The sequence below is a fragment of the Rhyacophila brunnea genome, unplaced genomic scaffold (genome assembly GCF_057557595.1).
Source record: "Rhyacophila brunnea isolate RB1 unplaced genomic scaffold, BYU_Rbru_1.0 scaffold_10, whole genome shotgun sequence".
Lineage (NCBI taxonomy): Eukaryota > Metazoa > Arthropoda > Insecta > Trichoptera > Rhyacophilidae > Rhyacophila > Rhyacophila brunnea.
The window spans coordinates 35,421,144-35,435,098 of NW_028232752.1; the positions used below are offsets into that span (position 1 = coordinate 35,421,144).

Sequence of the window (13,955 nt, forward strand, 5' to 3'; positions counted from 1 at the left end):
ATTATGAAAAAACATATTCTGAAATAAAAGCGGCGGATAAGTGGTTTACCAGTCACGGAAACGTTATATTGCACAGCTGCGTTTCTTCAACTTTTTATACAGCACCATACATAAAATAATTTAATTCGTTATAGCGCATAGTACATTACATTATATTTACCCTATATACATAATGTCATCTAAAATTGTACCTATAAAGGAAAATATTACGTACTTATATACTTATTGATGTATTTCAACCATTACAATATTCCTGACGATTTAGATTGTACATTACCAATGAACTAATAATGATAGTACAATAAATGAAACGATCGCGTTCTTTTATCTTATATACGAATATACATTTTAGCCAGTGATATAAGAGGATTATAATATGCTATAGTGGAACAGCTTAATCCTTGAATTTGCGCGGATTACGACGTCTTCTACTGCGCATAAATTACGTAGGGTAAACAACAAGATCTCGTCGATAACTGGAAGTCACTGTAGCTGACTATAGAAGACTTATCAGTGACATACCCACCTGTCATGGTGGCAATGCGTGTTTGTATCGGCTCTCTTTTTAAGTATGATCCCTTTTCTTCTTCGCAATAACTAAAATATTTACTAATAACAATTTTAATATTTTTTCTGATCATTTTAGACATATTTTTATTATAAAAAACATCATATTACGTAAATTTATAGATCTGTACACTGCGGAAGCGTAAAATGAAATGATAAATTTAGGTGCATTCCTCATTTGGAAACGGAATTACGGTTAACTAAACAGGAGGGGCTTCCTAACTAACAGTTTTAACACATTGACAAGAAGTTCTTGTTCGACAGTATTGTTAGGTAGGTACCGTTTTTATTTCCGACTGCTCTTAAACGAAGCTTATTGCATCGATGTCATATTTTCTGTTAAAACCGTCGAATTTCACACTTATGTAGTATGTTTATAGTACCTATAACCATAGACGCTGAAGCGTCGTCACAAACTATGTTATAGGCATAAATTAAAATGTGTTCTTATAAATAATTTGCTTTATATTAACATTTCGAGCATCTCTATTATGGCCATAACCAGTGTAATATAATATTCGAAATCATAAATTAGCGTTGGTTACCTATTTATTGTTTGGAAGCACTTTTTCTGATGCAGTTAAATAACTGCATGCTTTCTTTGTGCACCACTTTCAATAGTGTTATAAGTACCTACTCAAACTATTCAATAATATTCAGGTAGGTACATTTATCGAATGCACATGACATGGATTATTATTGAAGAAATAATTATTACTTGTATATATTTCCTTGTATCAAATGTCTTATAAATTGAACCGAATTATTACTAATTGAAATATAATATATCGATTAAATTTGTTTTTTTTTATATAAAATATCGAGTTCTCATTCAAAGTCTTTAATTTTTAGTTCAATATATTCTTTATTAAATATTTTACAAAGCTTAATTTTAAAAAAGTGTACCTGCATCTAAATTTATCAAAGTATTCAGTCTCTTCCGGTTCACAGGTGAATCTCACTAGCCAGAAATAATAGGACATCGATTGAGTAAAACCTCGTATGCACTAGGGGACAAATGGAGCAACATGTCGCGGGACATAACGCTCAACATCTAAGTCAACGTCGCGGAATATTTTGCTAGTACACAACATTTTGGTCGGCGTACTATGTATGATATTAAAAGGTATAGTACGCCCAAAATACTATAATTTTGAAAATCCGCCAAAAGTACTAAATTTTTTATATACATTACCTATTATACTATTACCTACTATAAATTTTTTAACAGAAGAAAATTTGGTGACCCGAGAAAAAAATTACTCGAAAGAGATTTAAAAAAAAAACCCCTTGAAGCTTTATTAGTCTACTTATCAAGAGAGTCTCCTTTCTAAAACAGTCACTGCTACGAGTAATTCACAAAATTTTAAATCTTAGAATAATTTAATTTACCAAAAATAAACTGAGTACCTACACATATTATAATATTATGTAGTTTATCGGAAAAAATAATTACCAACACTATTTTTATTAATATTCATTCAATGTAATGTAATGTTATTTTATTTAATTATATTTTTATTGCTTTCCAACAAAAAATACAATTGGAAGCATTAACATGAGAACTAATAGTTAATTATTTTTAGAGCTTAGTTGGATATTTGTTGGTCGTTAATGTGGTTGTTACTTAATCTATAGTGGTAGGATAAAGTGCTGCCCTACTAACACGATATTATTTCTTTTGTTTACAGGAAGTTGAAGAAGCAACGCGAAAGACTGTGCAAATCCACACTGAAGAAGATATTTTCACCGCGCGACTGCAATTCGTACAACCTAGGTCAGTCGGTAGCTCTGGGCCCGCTTTGGACGGAAATTGATATGCAGGCTTGGGCCAACGAGAGCGCCTCCTCTATCTGGGAGTGGGTCAACGCCACCGACCCCAACGCTACCGGCATGATCGCCAACGCAACTAACTCGGACAAACTTACCACGCCGATTCCACAGGTATTGACACTTCTTAATTCAACACAATTTTAGTATTCTTCTTCCTGGCGCCTCAATCTTATTTCTTGTCCTCCTCCTGTACCTGCCTCCATCCATATCTGTCAAAAGCCGCTCTGCTATAATTTTGGCCACTATCCGTTATTATTATATGAGATTGACCACATCTTTGTTTTCCTTCCGGAGTCCCGAATATCAGTTATTATCATGCGTAACTCGCCCAGTATATTGGCATGTCCCATCTATCCATGGCCACCTTATTTGATGGACTACGATTTGTGAATTCTTATTTAAAGCGTAGGCCTCTCGTTTTAATATATCCACCCCTACTCCAAGTGTGTGCCATTGATAATTCTGAAGACACCACCAAGCATGCTCCGCTTAAATTACCCCAACACCATTTTCATGTGTTTGGTCACGAACCAGGTTTCGTAGCCATATTGATAACAGCTAGTTTTATTATTATAATCTACAAGATGCATTATCAGTTAAATGCCCTGTAACGTGGAACATAACACATTGGTAATACTGAAGTTGTATTTTTTGCCTTCCGCAATAATTATTCTTTTCTTTACTTAGTTTTAGGCTATTTTTATCACTCATAATAGAGGGTCACATGTATTCTAAATTTTTGACCCTCACTGTTGGGCGCCTTGAACGTGTCACAACATGTTTCACCCGGCACTCTGTATACGTAACTAAGAGAGATTCAAATTCAAATTAAAATTTATTTATTTTACATACGAGGGTGGGTCAATAATTCCTTAGAAAAAAGCATTAAAACAGGTTTTATTTTTGTATTTTTTTTTATTTCTCAACATAATTTCCTTGGAGCTCAATACACTTGGTTAGACGTTTCTCAATTTTTTTTAAACCGTCAGAAAAATAAGTTTTCGGAAGGTCCTCAAAATAAGCATTTGTCCGATCGATGACTTCTTCATTTGAAAAAAAACGTTGTCCACTTAGCCATTTTTTTAAGTTTGGGAAAAGGAAAAAGTCACTGGGGGCTAAATCTGGCGAATACGGTGGGTGGTCGACCAATTCGAACTTCAATTCTTCAATTTTAGCCATTGATCGTAAACATGTGTGAACACGGGCATTGTCCTGATGAAAGAGGATTTTTTTCCTGTTTAAATGAGGCCGTTTTTCTTCAATTTTGTTTTTTAGCTGGTCCAATAAAGATGCATAATAATCCCCTGTTATTGTTTTTCCTTTTTCCAAATAGTCAACGAAAATAATTTCACGTGCATCCCAAAATACAGCAGCCATAACCTTACCAGCTGATTTTACGGTTTTCGCCTTCTTTGGACATGGTTTGCCTTCGCAATCCACTGCTTTGACTGTTCTTTCGTCTCGGGAGTATAGTGGTGTATCCATGTTTCATCTACAGTCACAAAGCGACGAAAAAATTCATCCGGATTGCGTTGCATGAGCGACAACAGGGCTTTAGAGGCCACCACCCTACTGCGTTTATTGTCGACTGTGAGCAAACGCGGCACCCATCTTGCAGAAATATTTTTCATTCCCAATTTGTCATGTAAAATAGAAATGACGCTACCTTTTGAGATCCCTGTAACCTCAATTATCTCACTCAACTTTAATCTTCGGTCACTTAACACCATATCGTGGATTTTATTGATCATTTCTGGTGTAGTCACCTCTACAGGACGTCCTGAGCGTGGTTCATCCTTTGTTGATGTACGACCACGTTTAAATTCATTTAACCAGTTATAAATAGTTGCAAGTGAAGGAGCAGATATGCCGTGAACTAAATCCAACTCATTTTTTATTTCCTTTGCTGTTAACCCTTTTATATTAAAATGTTTAATAACAACTCTAAACTCAATTTTCTCCATTTTCCATTTTTCCATTTTCCACAAGCAAATTTTTTTTTTAAATGTACGAGAAACACACAACAACCCGACCAATCTGATTGAAACTTCCCAGCATACTGAATCGGTAGTGCCGCTGCATGAAAACAAACCGCTTGCAGTACTAGTCGCGCCACCTGTCGGCTTTTCTAAGGACTTATTGACCCACCCTCGTATAATGAAGATGACAAATTATAAATTCAAAGCGTTCACGACATGACATAAAATAAGTATGAACCATTTTTTTAAATAAAAATATAGGGCAATGTGAGTTTAATTAATAAAATGAGAAATAAAATAACAAAAGAAATAAAATACATAAAAGCACACAGAGTAAACTAGGTTGGTAGACCCTATCTTGAAAACTTATAAAACATCGTCCACCTAAATTCACGTAAGTGGAATATATCAATATCCGAAGCGATTTGATTAAACATACTTATTGCCCTCCCAATTGTCATTACTAATGGCAGGTTAGTTCTGCACCTTGGGAGAACAAACAACGGATGCCCTCGATTCCTAAGATAATTATCGGAAACACACAAGCCAACACCACCAATAATGACAGTTTCCATTTACACCACGTATAAGTCGGAAAAAATAATATGTAGCTTAATAAAGATCCAATCTAAATTTAAAGCTACAGTATGTAAGCATACCTAAAAGAAAGTTAGTCAGATAGAGCCACGGATAATATCCTTACAGCTGAAAGTAAAGGAGTATCAAAAATTTCTTCTGGACCCTTTCCACCATAAGGCTGTACTCCAACAGATACGGGGCCAAAACAATAGACCCACTCAAAAGTCTGCTTCTAACTTCAGTTCTTCGAGTTTCAAGTCATCAGCGAACAACAAAAACATAGCATTTTTAATTACTAATGCTATGTCATTGAGTGATATGAATATTATCCCTTTTCCATATGGCATCCATTATATTGTTGTCTCGTATAAATAAAGCAAAACAATTTTTAAAAATCCAGAATCTGATCAATGATAGGTTTAGAATCACTTTCAAATTAAAGTTTCTGTCAACATTGCAGTTTCTTTTTTGCTTCTTCGTTTTGGTTCGGCGCAAAGCCATTACGCGGTTCTAACGATGTTTACCACACTTTTTACTTCTACACAGAATTATTTCCAGCATCTGCAACAAGTAAACGGAATATACTACTGTAATATAAATAATACTAATAACAACTTAATCTAACTATTAAATGGTTGTTTTTATATAATTTATCTTTGAATCAATATTTTTTATTCGTGTATTAATAGTCATGGTCCACATCTACAATTTTGTTTATAATGACCACAAATAAATCATTAGTTGGTTATATTATATTCTATAAAGATTTTCACTAGGTTTGAACTATAAGAGAGAGATGCTTGCGAACTTGTCACAATATTTGACAGCAGTATCAAGAACTACTTTAAAGTCGGAGGGGAGGGTTGAATTGGCAACTAACTATTGAAACATTAATATTCTCTGTGTTGGAAACTTTCTGTAAATAAAATCAAAGTGGAAGCCTGCTGTTGACAATGTGATTTGATTATATATTTGGATACAATTATTTATGATTTTAAGGGCATATTAATTATTTATCTAAATCAGGTATGGCCAACAGATCAATCGCGATTAACGGTGTTTACGAATAAATAAAACAATAATAATAAAATAAGTTGTTAGTTAATAAAGATTAATATTTACGTTTTATCACGTCATATTAACACAAAAATCCAAATAAATATAGATAAATAATGTTTACAATAACATTCTAATTTTAATTTTATTTTAAAAATGTGCTACAGAAATTTAAAACGTTCCGGAAGAAGTGATTAAATAAATCGAAGTGAAGATATTGTTCAATATCTACGTCATAAAATCCTTTCATGTCATAAAACATATTTCAAGAAAAAATTTTGATTTTTTCCATTGTATGGAACAAAAACAAAAAAACATAATATTAAACGTTCTGGTAAAAAAATCATACCAATGCAATGTATGCTCAATAAAATTCTAGGAGATTGCTTACCTTAAATGAGTACCTATGCGATGCGAAATGACTTGTAGTTAGCTTTAATAATCACTTATTAAACTTCACTTTCATGAATTCAGACGTCGTGTAAATAGAAGAAGGTTTTCTCGAGTAGTGGGCTTGATATATTTTTTTTTCATCATGTTCATTTATTTTTCAATCGATCAAAAAATCGAATTAAATTCATTGACTGTCTCGTAAATCGCACAGTTATGAAACACGATTGCGAAAGGTACTTATTAATTGAAAGGTCTGCGTTAATAATCGATGCAGAGAGCTAGTAGGTACCTTTAAATAGTCTATGCGTAGGCTTGGGAAGCCGGTGCCCACCGCAAAACGTGTCCGTCATGAATATAAAGTGACGCGTTCCACTTAAATTATGCATGTCCTCACAGCAATCTCGCAAGATCAACTCAAATAAGATAGTCAAAGGGTCTGCCGTGTTTTAGTATTTAACGATACCATTATGTGACATTTGTGGAAGATACAGCGTGACCTCATAATGTCGCCTCCTTATTTACCAAAAATCACTTCGTCACTACCGGAATAGTTGAAGTGATTACCTTACCATACCACGCTAAAGGATTTACACACACACAGACCCAAAGATAATTTAAAAAAATATTTTATATAAAAATCATAGACAGCGTCAATAGGACAGGACAATAATTACTATTAAAATAATTCACAATTTAAATTTAAAAAAAAAAAAATCATTGACAGCGAGAAATCTTATATCGCATATGTCTATCAGCGCATATAAATATATTGTAAAAATTACAATAAGTTAGCCGTCTGAACTGTCAAAACTGTCAAAACTCACTCTAAAAATTATCACAGCCAAGAGAGGTGCTGTTAAAACATGGGCACATAATCTGGTCGAATGCGATATTCTGGTGGTACCCGAGGAATATAAAATGACCGACAGAAATATGAAGAAATATTATAGTTAGTCACGTCCTTGGTGAACAGCAATACCACGTGATTTGCAAATTATAGGTATCTAGGTACATAATTACTCAATTTTGTGTAAAATGTTTTGCAAGTCACTCGCGAGTTTTGGAAGTTGTCAGACGTATTTTTAAATGTATCTGAAACCGTGGACTCGCAATACCTATTGTATGTCTATTGAAGCGAGGATGGCATTTAGTGGTATACATTTTGTTAGTAATCTATTCATACTACACATTTCTTAGATATTGGAGTCATGAAAGGATGATAAAAATATTGTATAAAAAAATGTGGCGGCATTTTGGCGCTGCCTAGGGGCGGCATTTTGTCTTCACTGGGACATCCTTCACAGGGACGTCACTGAAGCAACATGGGGTATATGGGATACATACAGTCGGTACATGCAATAGAATCACAATAGAAAATATAGAGACCGAAGGTGAGACGACTTCTTGTCACGCGTCTAACTTACTGTACCGGCTCGTCAGTAATTTAGAAAAAAAATGTACCACCGTATCAAAATAAAAAGCAGTAGGCAGTAATCGTTCAGAAAAAAATGCATTTTTTAAACAATAATTGACGGAGAAAAGAAAAAAACATGTAAACGTTTCTTACTCAATACTTTAAGCGTTGGAAGAATAAGATTTCATGGCAGAAAAAAACATTTTACCCATCTCTTCCTTATTCCTTCCATTGTCATGTAAGATATTTAGCAAATACATTGAATATCTGAAATATATAAAATGAAAACCGTCTTTTCATTTCCATTTCAAAATATTCTGAAAAAATCGGAGGACTGGGAAACGTATGATATTTTTTGAATTTGGCGAATTTCGGTCTCACATTTCTTTCGTGATGTGATTATGATATGACTTATGCTATGACTTATGTGATGTTATGCTACTGCGGCTAAGCTAGTTTTATTTCAAAGATGATTATTGGAGGCAACGGACTATGAATAATATCCTCAATATTGTATTAAACTATAAATACTCGCCAAGAAGTTGTTTTATGAAATAATAAATATAAAAATATCCCACTGCCATTACCGAATCATATAACATTAAATACTTTTAAATTACTAGATTAATAAACCGCCATTACACGCTTTAGCGATATCGCGCATATTTGGTGATATTGAGCGGGAGGGGAAGGTGCGCGAGATAAGGTTTGCAGAGACGCCTGTTGGAAATTTATTCATGTTGATGGGAGTTGAATAATAATTCACGAATCCGCCACAACCATGAATAATACCGACTGTGATAATGCCTACGACTCTCAGAAATCATTAGAGTCATCGCATTGACTAAATTATACATCTCTCTCCGTTCCCAAGCCATCCCATCCTGTTCGAGTTTTTTCACATGGTTAGATGTCTCTTTCTCGGTCTATTTGTAGTTTATAACCTCTCTACACTATCACGGTCATAATATTTTTTGACATTTTTCCGCCTGTACAGTGGGTGTAGTAGGGACATAGCGTATGCGGTCGGCGCTCAGTTTTTTTTTCAATCCTAATTAACTATTTAAATAACAATATTAATGTCTTCAAACAATCTAATTTTCTCAGAATTATAAACCTCGTAAACCAAAAATATGCACATGTAACGTAAAAAAAAATAGGAAATGATTAGTGAATCTGTTTGCGTAGGTTAACAGTCATAATGGTTTTAATATATACTTATATCCACCCTTTTTCTCTGCCGAGAAATTTATCCAATTCCCTCTTTTGAGGATTCACTGACTAGATAACTAACTTCTGACTGACTCTGTTCTAAAATTTTTTTTTAAATTATGTTTACTTCTGAAAACTTGAAATGTGGCTTCAGGGGTGGAAAGGTAGACAGTTTTATTTAGGACTACGCCACTGTCTTTCATTTTAATATTTCTTGATCATTCGTTATCCAAGTTTTACAGAATCTCACTATGGTATTTTGTTATCAAATAAATTTCTCAGCTGGCAGTTTGATTTTGAACTTGTAACTTCTAGACCTCTCTATCCCACATATGATCAGTCCACTCGCATTTGGTCTGCATTTAGCTAGTTTCTTCTGATATGCGTCTGCATGGTCAGTATCTTTGGTGTCCTCCTGTAATCTGTCATATATATATTTCTAAAATAGTTTCGACGTAATATGCGTTGCCATACTGTTCATTTATATTAAAACCGATAGTGTGGAACCATTACAACTTATTGTATTTCAATTTATTTCAGGTTCTACCGCCCTTCCTACCGTGGCAGACTGTGTGCATTGCTCTCTGCCTGGCCGCTTGTATTGTCCTCACTGTTGGAGGAAACATCCTGGTACTCCTAGCCTTTATTGTGGACCGCTCCATTCGACAGCCAAGCAATTACTTCATAGCCTCCCTGGCGGCCACTGATATGCTAATAGGTCAGTATAAAACTTATTGACGGAAATGGGACAACTAAACTCCGGACAATTGGACGCTGCACTATCGTAGACACGTATACAGAACGTAGACGACGTATTTTAATCAGTTTCTATCTACTACTTAGTAGTTTTAATTCATTTTACTCTTAATATAATGTATTTTTTATTGCGGATTGAGAATTGCCATGCCTAAGGCTTTATATAAAATAAAAAACTCTTTTTTCGTTGGAACTTAAACATATGCACGATTAAATCATTATTTACGTCTGCATATTTACATTCTCACAAACTATTAAATCATAATAATATAATCATTTAAATATAAATAATAATATTAAGTACCTATAAGTACCTAACGTCTATTTATTTTTGAATTCCGTGGCGTCTAGTTGTCCCGGTGCCAAATCGTCCTAGACCCATATTGACGGAGTAATATGAATGTTTCACTTAACTTAAGGGGTGACATGCTCAGCGTATGTCAAAATGGAGCTTTTATACTATTTTCAAAGCATGATCCTGGACATTCCTTAAACGTTGTAGATAATCTATTTATATAATTTTGAAGCCTTATTATCCTTTATATTTATTTTAAACATTTTGAAAGCTTCATTTTGACCCACGCTGAGCACGTCCGCCCTTAAGGGATCTCAGAACATTTGTAGTAGGATTATTGAATAGGCAACTATCGATAAATTAATATTCTCAGTGTTGGCAACATTGAATTCATTTTTATCAAATTCGACTTGCTCTGATACTACTACTTGGTGTATATTTTACATGACCCATCAATCATAAGCCAAATGTGCTGGCTTTTTCTCTATATGGGGAGGCTACACAGTAAATAATAAAATGAAAGCTACATAATCACAAGCGACAACGATCACATCAGCATTCTTGTTTCTTTTGTTATTGCCAACATAGGTAACATGCCTTTGATTCAATCTGAAAACCTTAATAAATTTCCTTTAAAAAAAATATTTAATCATCATATTTAAAAATGATTGACAATACAGTTAATTTAAATAAAAGCATTAATATCGTATTGAAAAGTGTTTTCACAGGGATATCAAATTCAAATTTAGCCATTTCCAAAGAAACGGAAGCAGCTCGGAATTAAAAAAGGTTCTGACATCCATTTCTAAAATATTATGACAGCCATTGTACATTTTTTATTTACTCTTCGGAAATTGTAAAGATTGTGTCAAGCGATGTAGATATGGTAACCTACTTACTGCTTATTTTTGAAATCACGAAATAATAAATTGAAAATAAAAAAGTCTAATGCTTGCATCTGTGTACGTCATAACTCATTCATAAAATACCCAACCAAATTTGTACTTTTGTATATTAGACGTTTTTGGAATTTTTAAGCCAATGTAGCCGAAGCCTTTTTTGTTATTGGTTTCGTGGTTTCGTATTCACCAGCTGACGCATATTTAGTGACAAGTAGGGAACCTAATTCTTCATCCAAAAAAGTAATCAGAGTAATTTGATTTCAGGAACGGTTTCAATGCCTTTCTACACGGTATACGTACTGATGGGCTACTGGGATCTCGGACCGCTGCTTTGCGACTTATGGCTATCAGTTGACTATACCGTCTGTCTGGTCTCCCAATACACCGTACTCCTCATCACGGTCGACCGTTTCTGCAGCGTCAAGATCGCCGCTAAGTACCGAAGCTGGAGGACCAAGGACAAAGTCATTTGGATGGTCTCTATCACATGGATAATACCAGCCTTACTATTTTTTATAGCAATTTTTGGGTGGGAGCATTTTGTGGGCTATCGAGATCTAGCTCCGGGGCAATGTGCTGCACAGTTTTTAAAAGACCCTGTCTTCAACACGGCCTTGATCATCACTTACTACTGGACGACGCTAGTGGTTATTCTGATTTTGTATGCGGGTATATATAAAACGGCGTACGACATGCAGAAGAAAAGTGAAGCCAAGCAAAGAAAAATGCAATCCATGGTGGCTTTAAGCGCTGGGGCCATGTCTGGAATGGCAGGAAGAGCTGCGGGAATCGGAATGTCCAAGACTCAGAGCACTCTACTGAGTCAAGACAAGCCGAAGGTGGCGGTTACTTCCCCACCTCCCACCGTTCCGATGCTCAAGGCGTCCATTCCTCCACCACCACCACCGAGACGAGGACTAATCATCGGTTCTGCGGATTCAAATTCGAGCCAAAAGTCATCCGCCCACAAAAGTAGCTCTGGAACAAACGCTACAGCCACCACGACTAGTGACAATGATGACAAAAAGGGTTCAAACAGTCAAGATACAGAAAAATCTGAACGTTCTAGCAGTCCCGCCTTCGATTCAGATGAAGAGAGCAATACTCCGAATAATCAACAGCCGCCGACATCCTTCAAAAAGAGGCCGTCAATTGCTGGAATTGTAGTGCAATCTGGTGCTTTGCAGATTATCAATGTCCGTTTGAACGGAGGCCTGTCTCTTAAATCGCCAGACACCACAAAGAACGCGGTACGAAAATCCATTTCACCTTTGACGCCTAGCTCTGACGTTATTCTTCCGAAAATATTAGAGCAAAGCCTTTTAGATTCAGATATTCCTAAAATTGACATTAAAAACAGGCGGTCTATGTCTTTTAATCCATTGATTCCGATTCCCGCACCGCCGGAACTCAAGTCCCCGGAAGCAACAATTCCGGTTCCTGAAACAGTGGAAATTCCTGTCCAAGTCCAGATCACCGTGGCGCAAGCCATAATTCCTCCACCTTCGGAGTTTCAAGGCAGCCCACCCGTCTCTGAAAGTCCTCCGTCTTACGCTGATCGACCGCGCAGTCTCACCGTGAATCCTCGATCTGATCTCGCGCACACATATGACGTTTTAGTTGGGATGGATGGCGCCGACCTACGGTTCATGGACGAGAGCTCAATCGTTGTGCCTTCTCCGGCGCATGAAAGTCCTCCATCGTCAGTTTCTTTTCCTACAACAACTGCACCTTTATCTCCAGTAGACTCTTCGACGCACGCGCCTCCCATGACATCTTTGCTACAAGCGGCGCTCATCAGAGCTACGGTTCAAGCTGAAGCAAATATAGCCATAATTTCCAAGCCGACGACTCCTATGTCGATCCATAAAGTGAACACAGAAGTAACATTAGCCAATGAGGAATCCAAAAGACCGATAATATCAATAGTCGCCCCGACTAAAGACCTGACTATTAAGACAGAAAATATATCCAAAGAGCCAGGGAATCGGGGACCACACAAATCGCCCGGCGGAAAACAGAGTCCACTTATCCAAGCGGGCGCCGCAGCTGCCGTCATGGCTGCGACTACCACCGTTGAGACATCCGACAGTCCTGACAGAGTGGAAGGAGGATCAAGAAGAGATTTTGTAAAGAATTTCGGCAAACGATTGAAAGGTAAAAAATCAAAGCGGGAAGGTGCAGGATTTCCAGCGGCGGGAAGACAGAAATCCAAATCAGAGAACAGAGCAAGGAAAGCATTCAGGACGATTTCATTCATTTTAGGGGCGTTTGTGGCGTGCTGGACGCCTTACCATATTTTAGCTCTGGTCGAAGGATTCTGCTCCAATCCACCTTGCACTAATCCACATCTATTTATGTTTTCATACTTTCTATGCTACGCCAACAGTCCGATGAACCCGTTTTGCTACGCGCTCGCGAATCAGCAATTCAAAAAAACATTCACTAGGATTTTGAAAGGTGACCTACACATGACGTAATCTGATCAGGTCTTTTCGTTTCATCGCTTTATGAAATTCCCAAAGTAATAGTTTTTAGATAGCAAAATTTTCACATTATTTAAAAAGAATATATCCCACTTTTATAATATCCATATTGTAATATCCACCGTTTCTTAAAATGATTTTTTTATTCTGTATGGAAGTACTACACGCAACGGCAATAATACAACAACACATTTTTAAAGATTTTATTATTTATCAATATAACTGCTCTGGAGACATAGACATTTCCCTCCGACTATCGTCTGTCGACTGGCTATTCGCAAGGTGCACGCCTGTCGCCTGTTGCCTGAAGTTGTATGAAGGAGCATGCCGGATGTGATGAAATAATGTAATATAATAATTATTATTAATATTCTCCCAAAGTTCCGACACCAATTTCAATTTTGTTCAGATTCATTTTAAGATACCTTATGAGCTTTTTTCGTCTATAAATTGGCAACATGTAATATAATGCCTAGTTAAAAA

General features: G+C 35.9%; 1 protein-coding gene across 1 annotated transcript in view; it reads left to right on the plus strand.

Moving 5' to 3' along the window:
- Positions 1-13,466, plus strand: part of mAChR-B (muscarinic acetylcholine receptor) — a 181,224-nt gene extending 167,758 nt beyond the window's left edge. Inside the window, exons 2-4 of the mRNA XM_085955952.1 lie at positions 2,259-2,511; positions 9,574-9,751; positions 11,251-13,466. Coding sequence (XP_085812078.1) covers positions 2,259-2,511; positions 9,574-9,751; positions 11,251-13,466 — 2,647 coding nt within the window. The remainder of the gene's footprint in view (positions 1-2,258; positions 2,512-9,573; positions 9,752-11,250) is intronic.
- Positions 13,467-13,955: the final 489 nt, after the last annotated feature.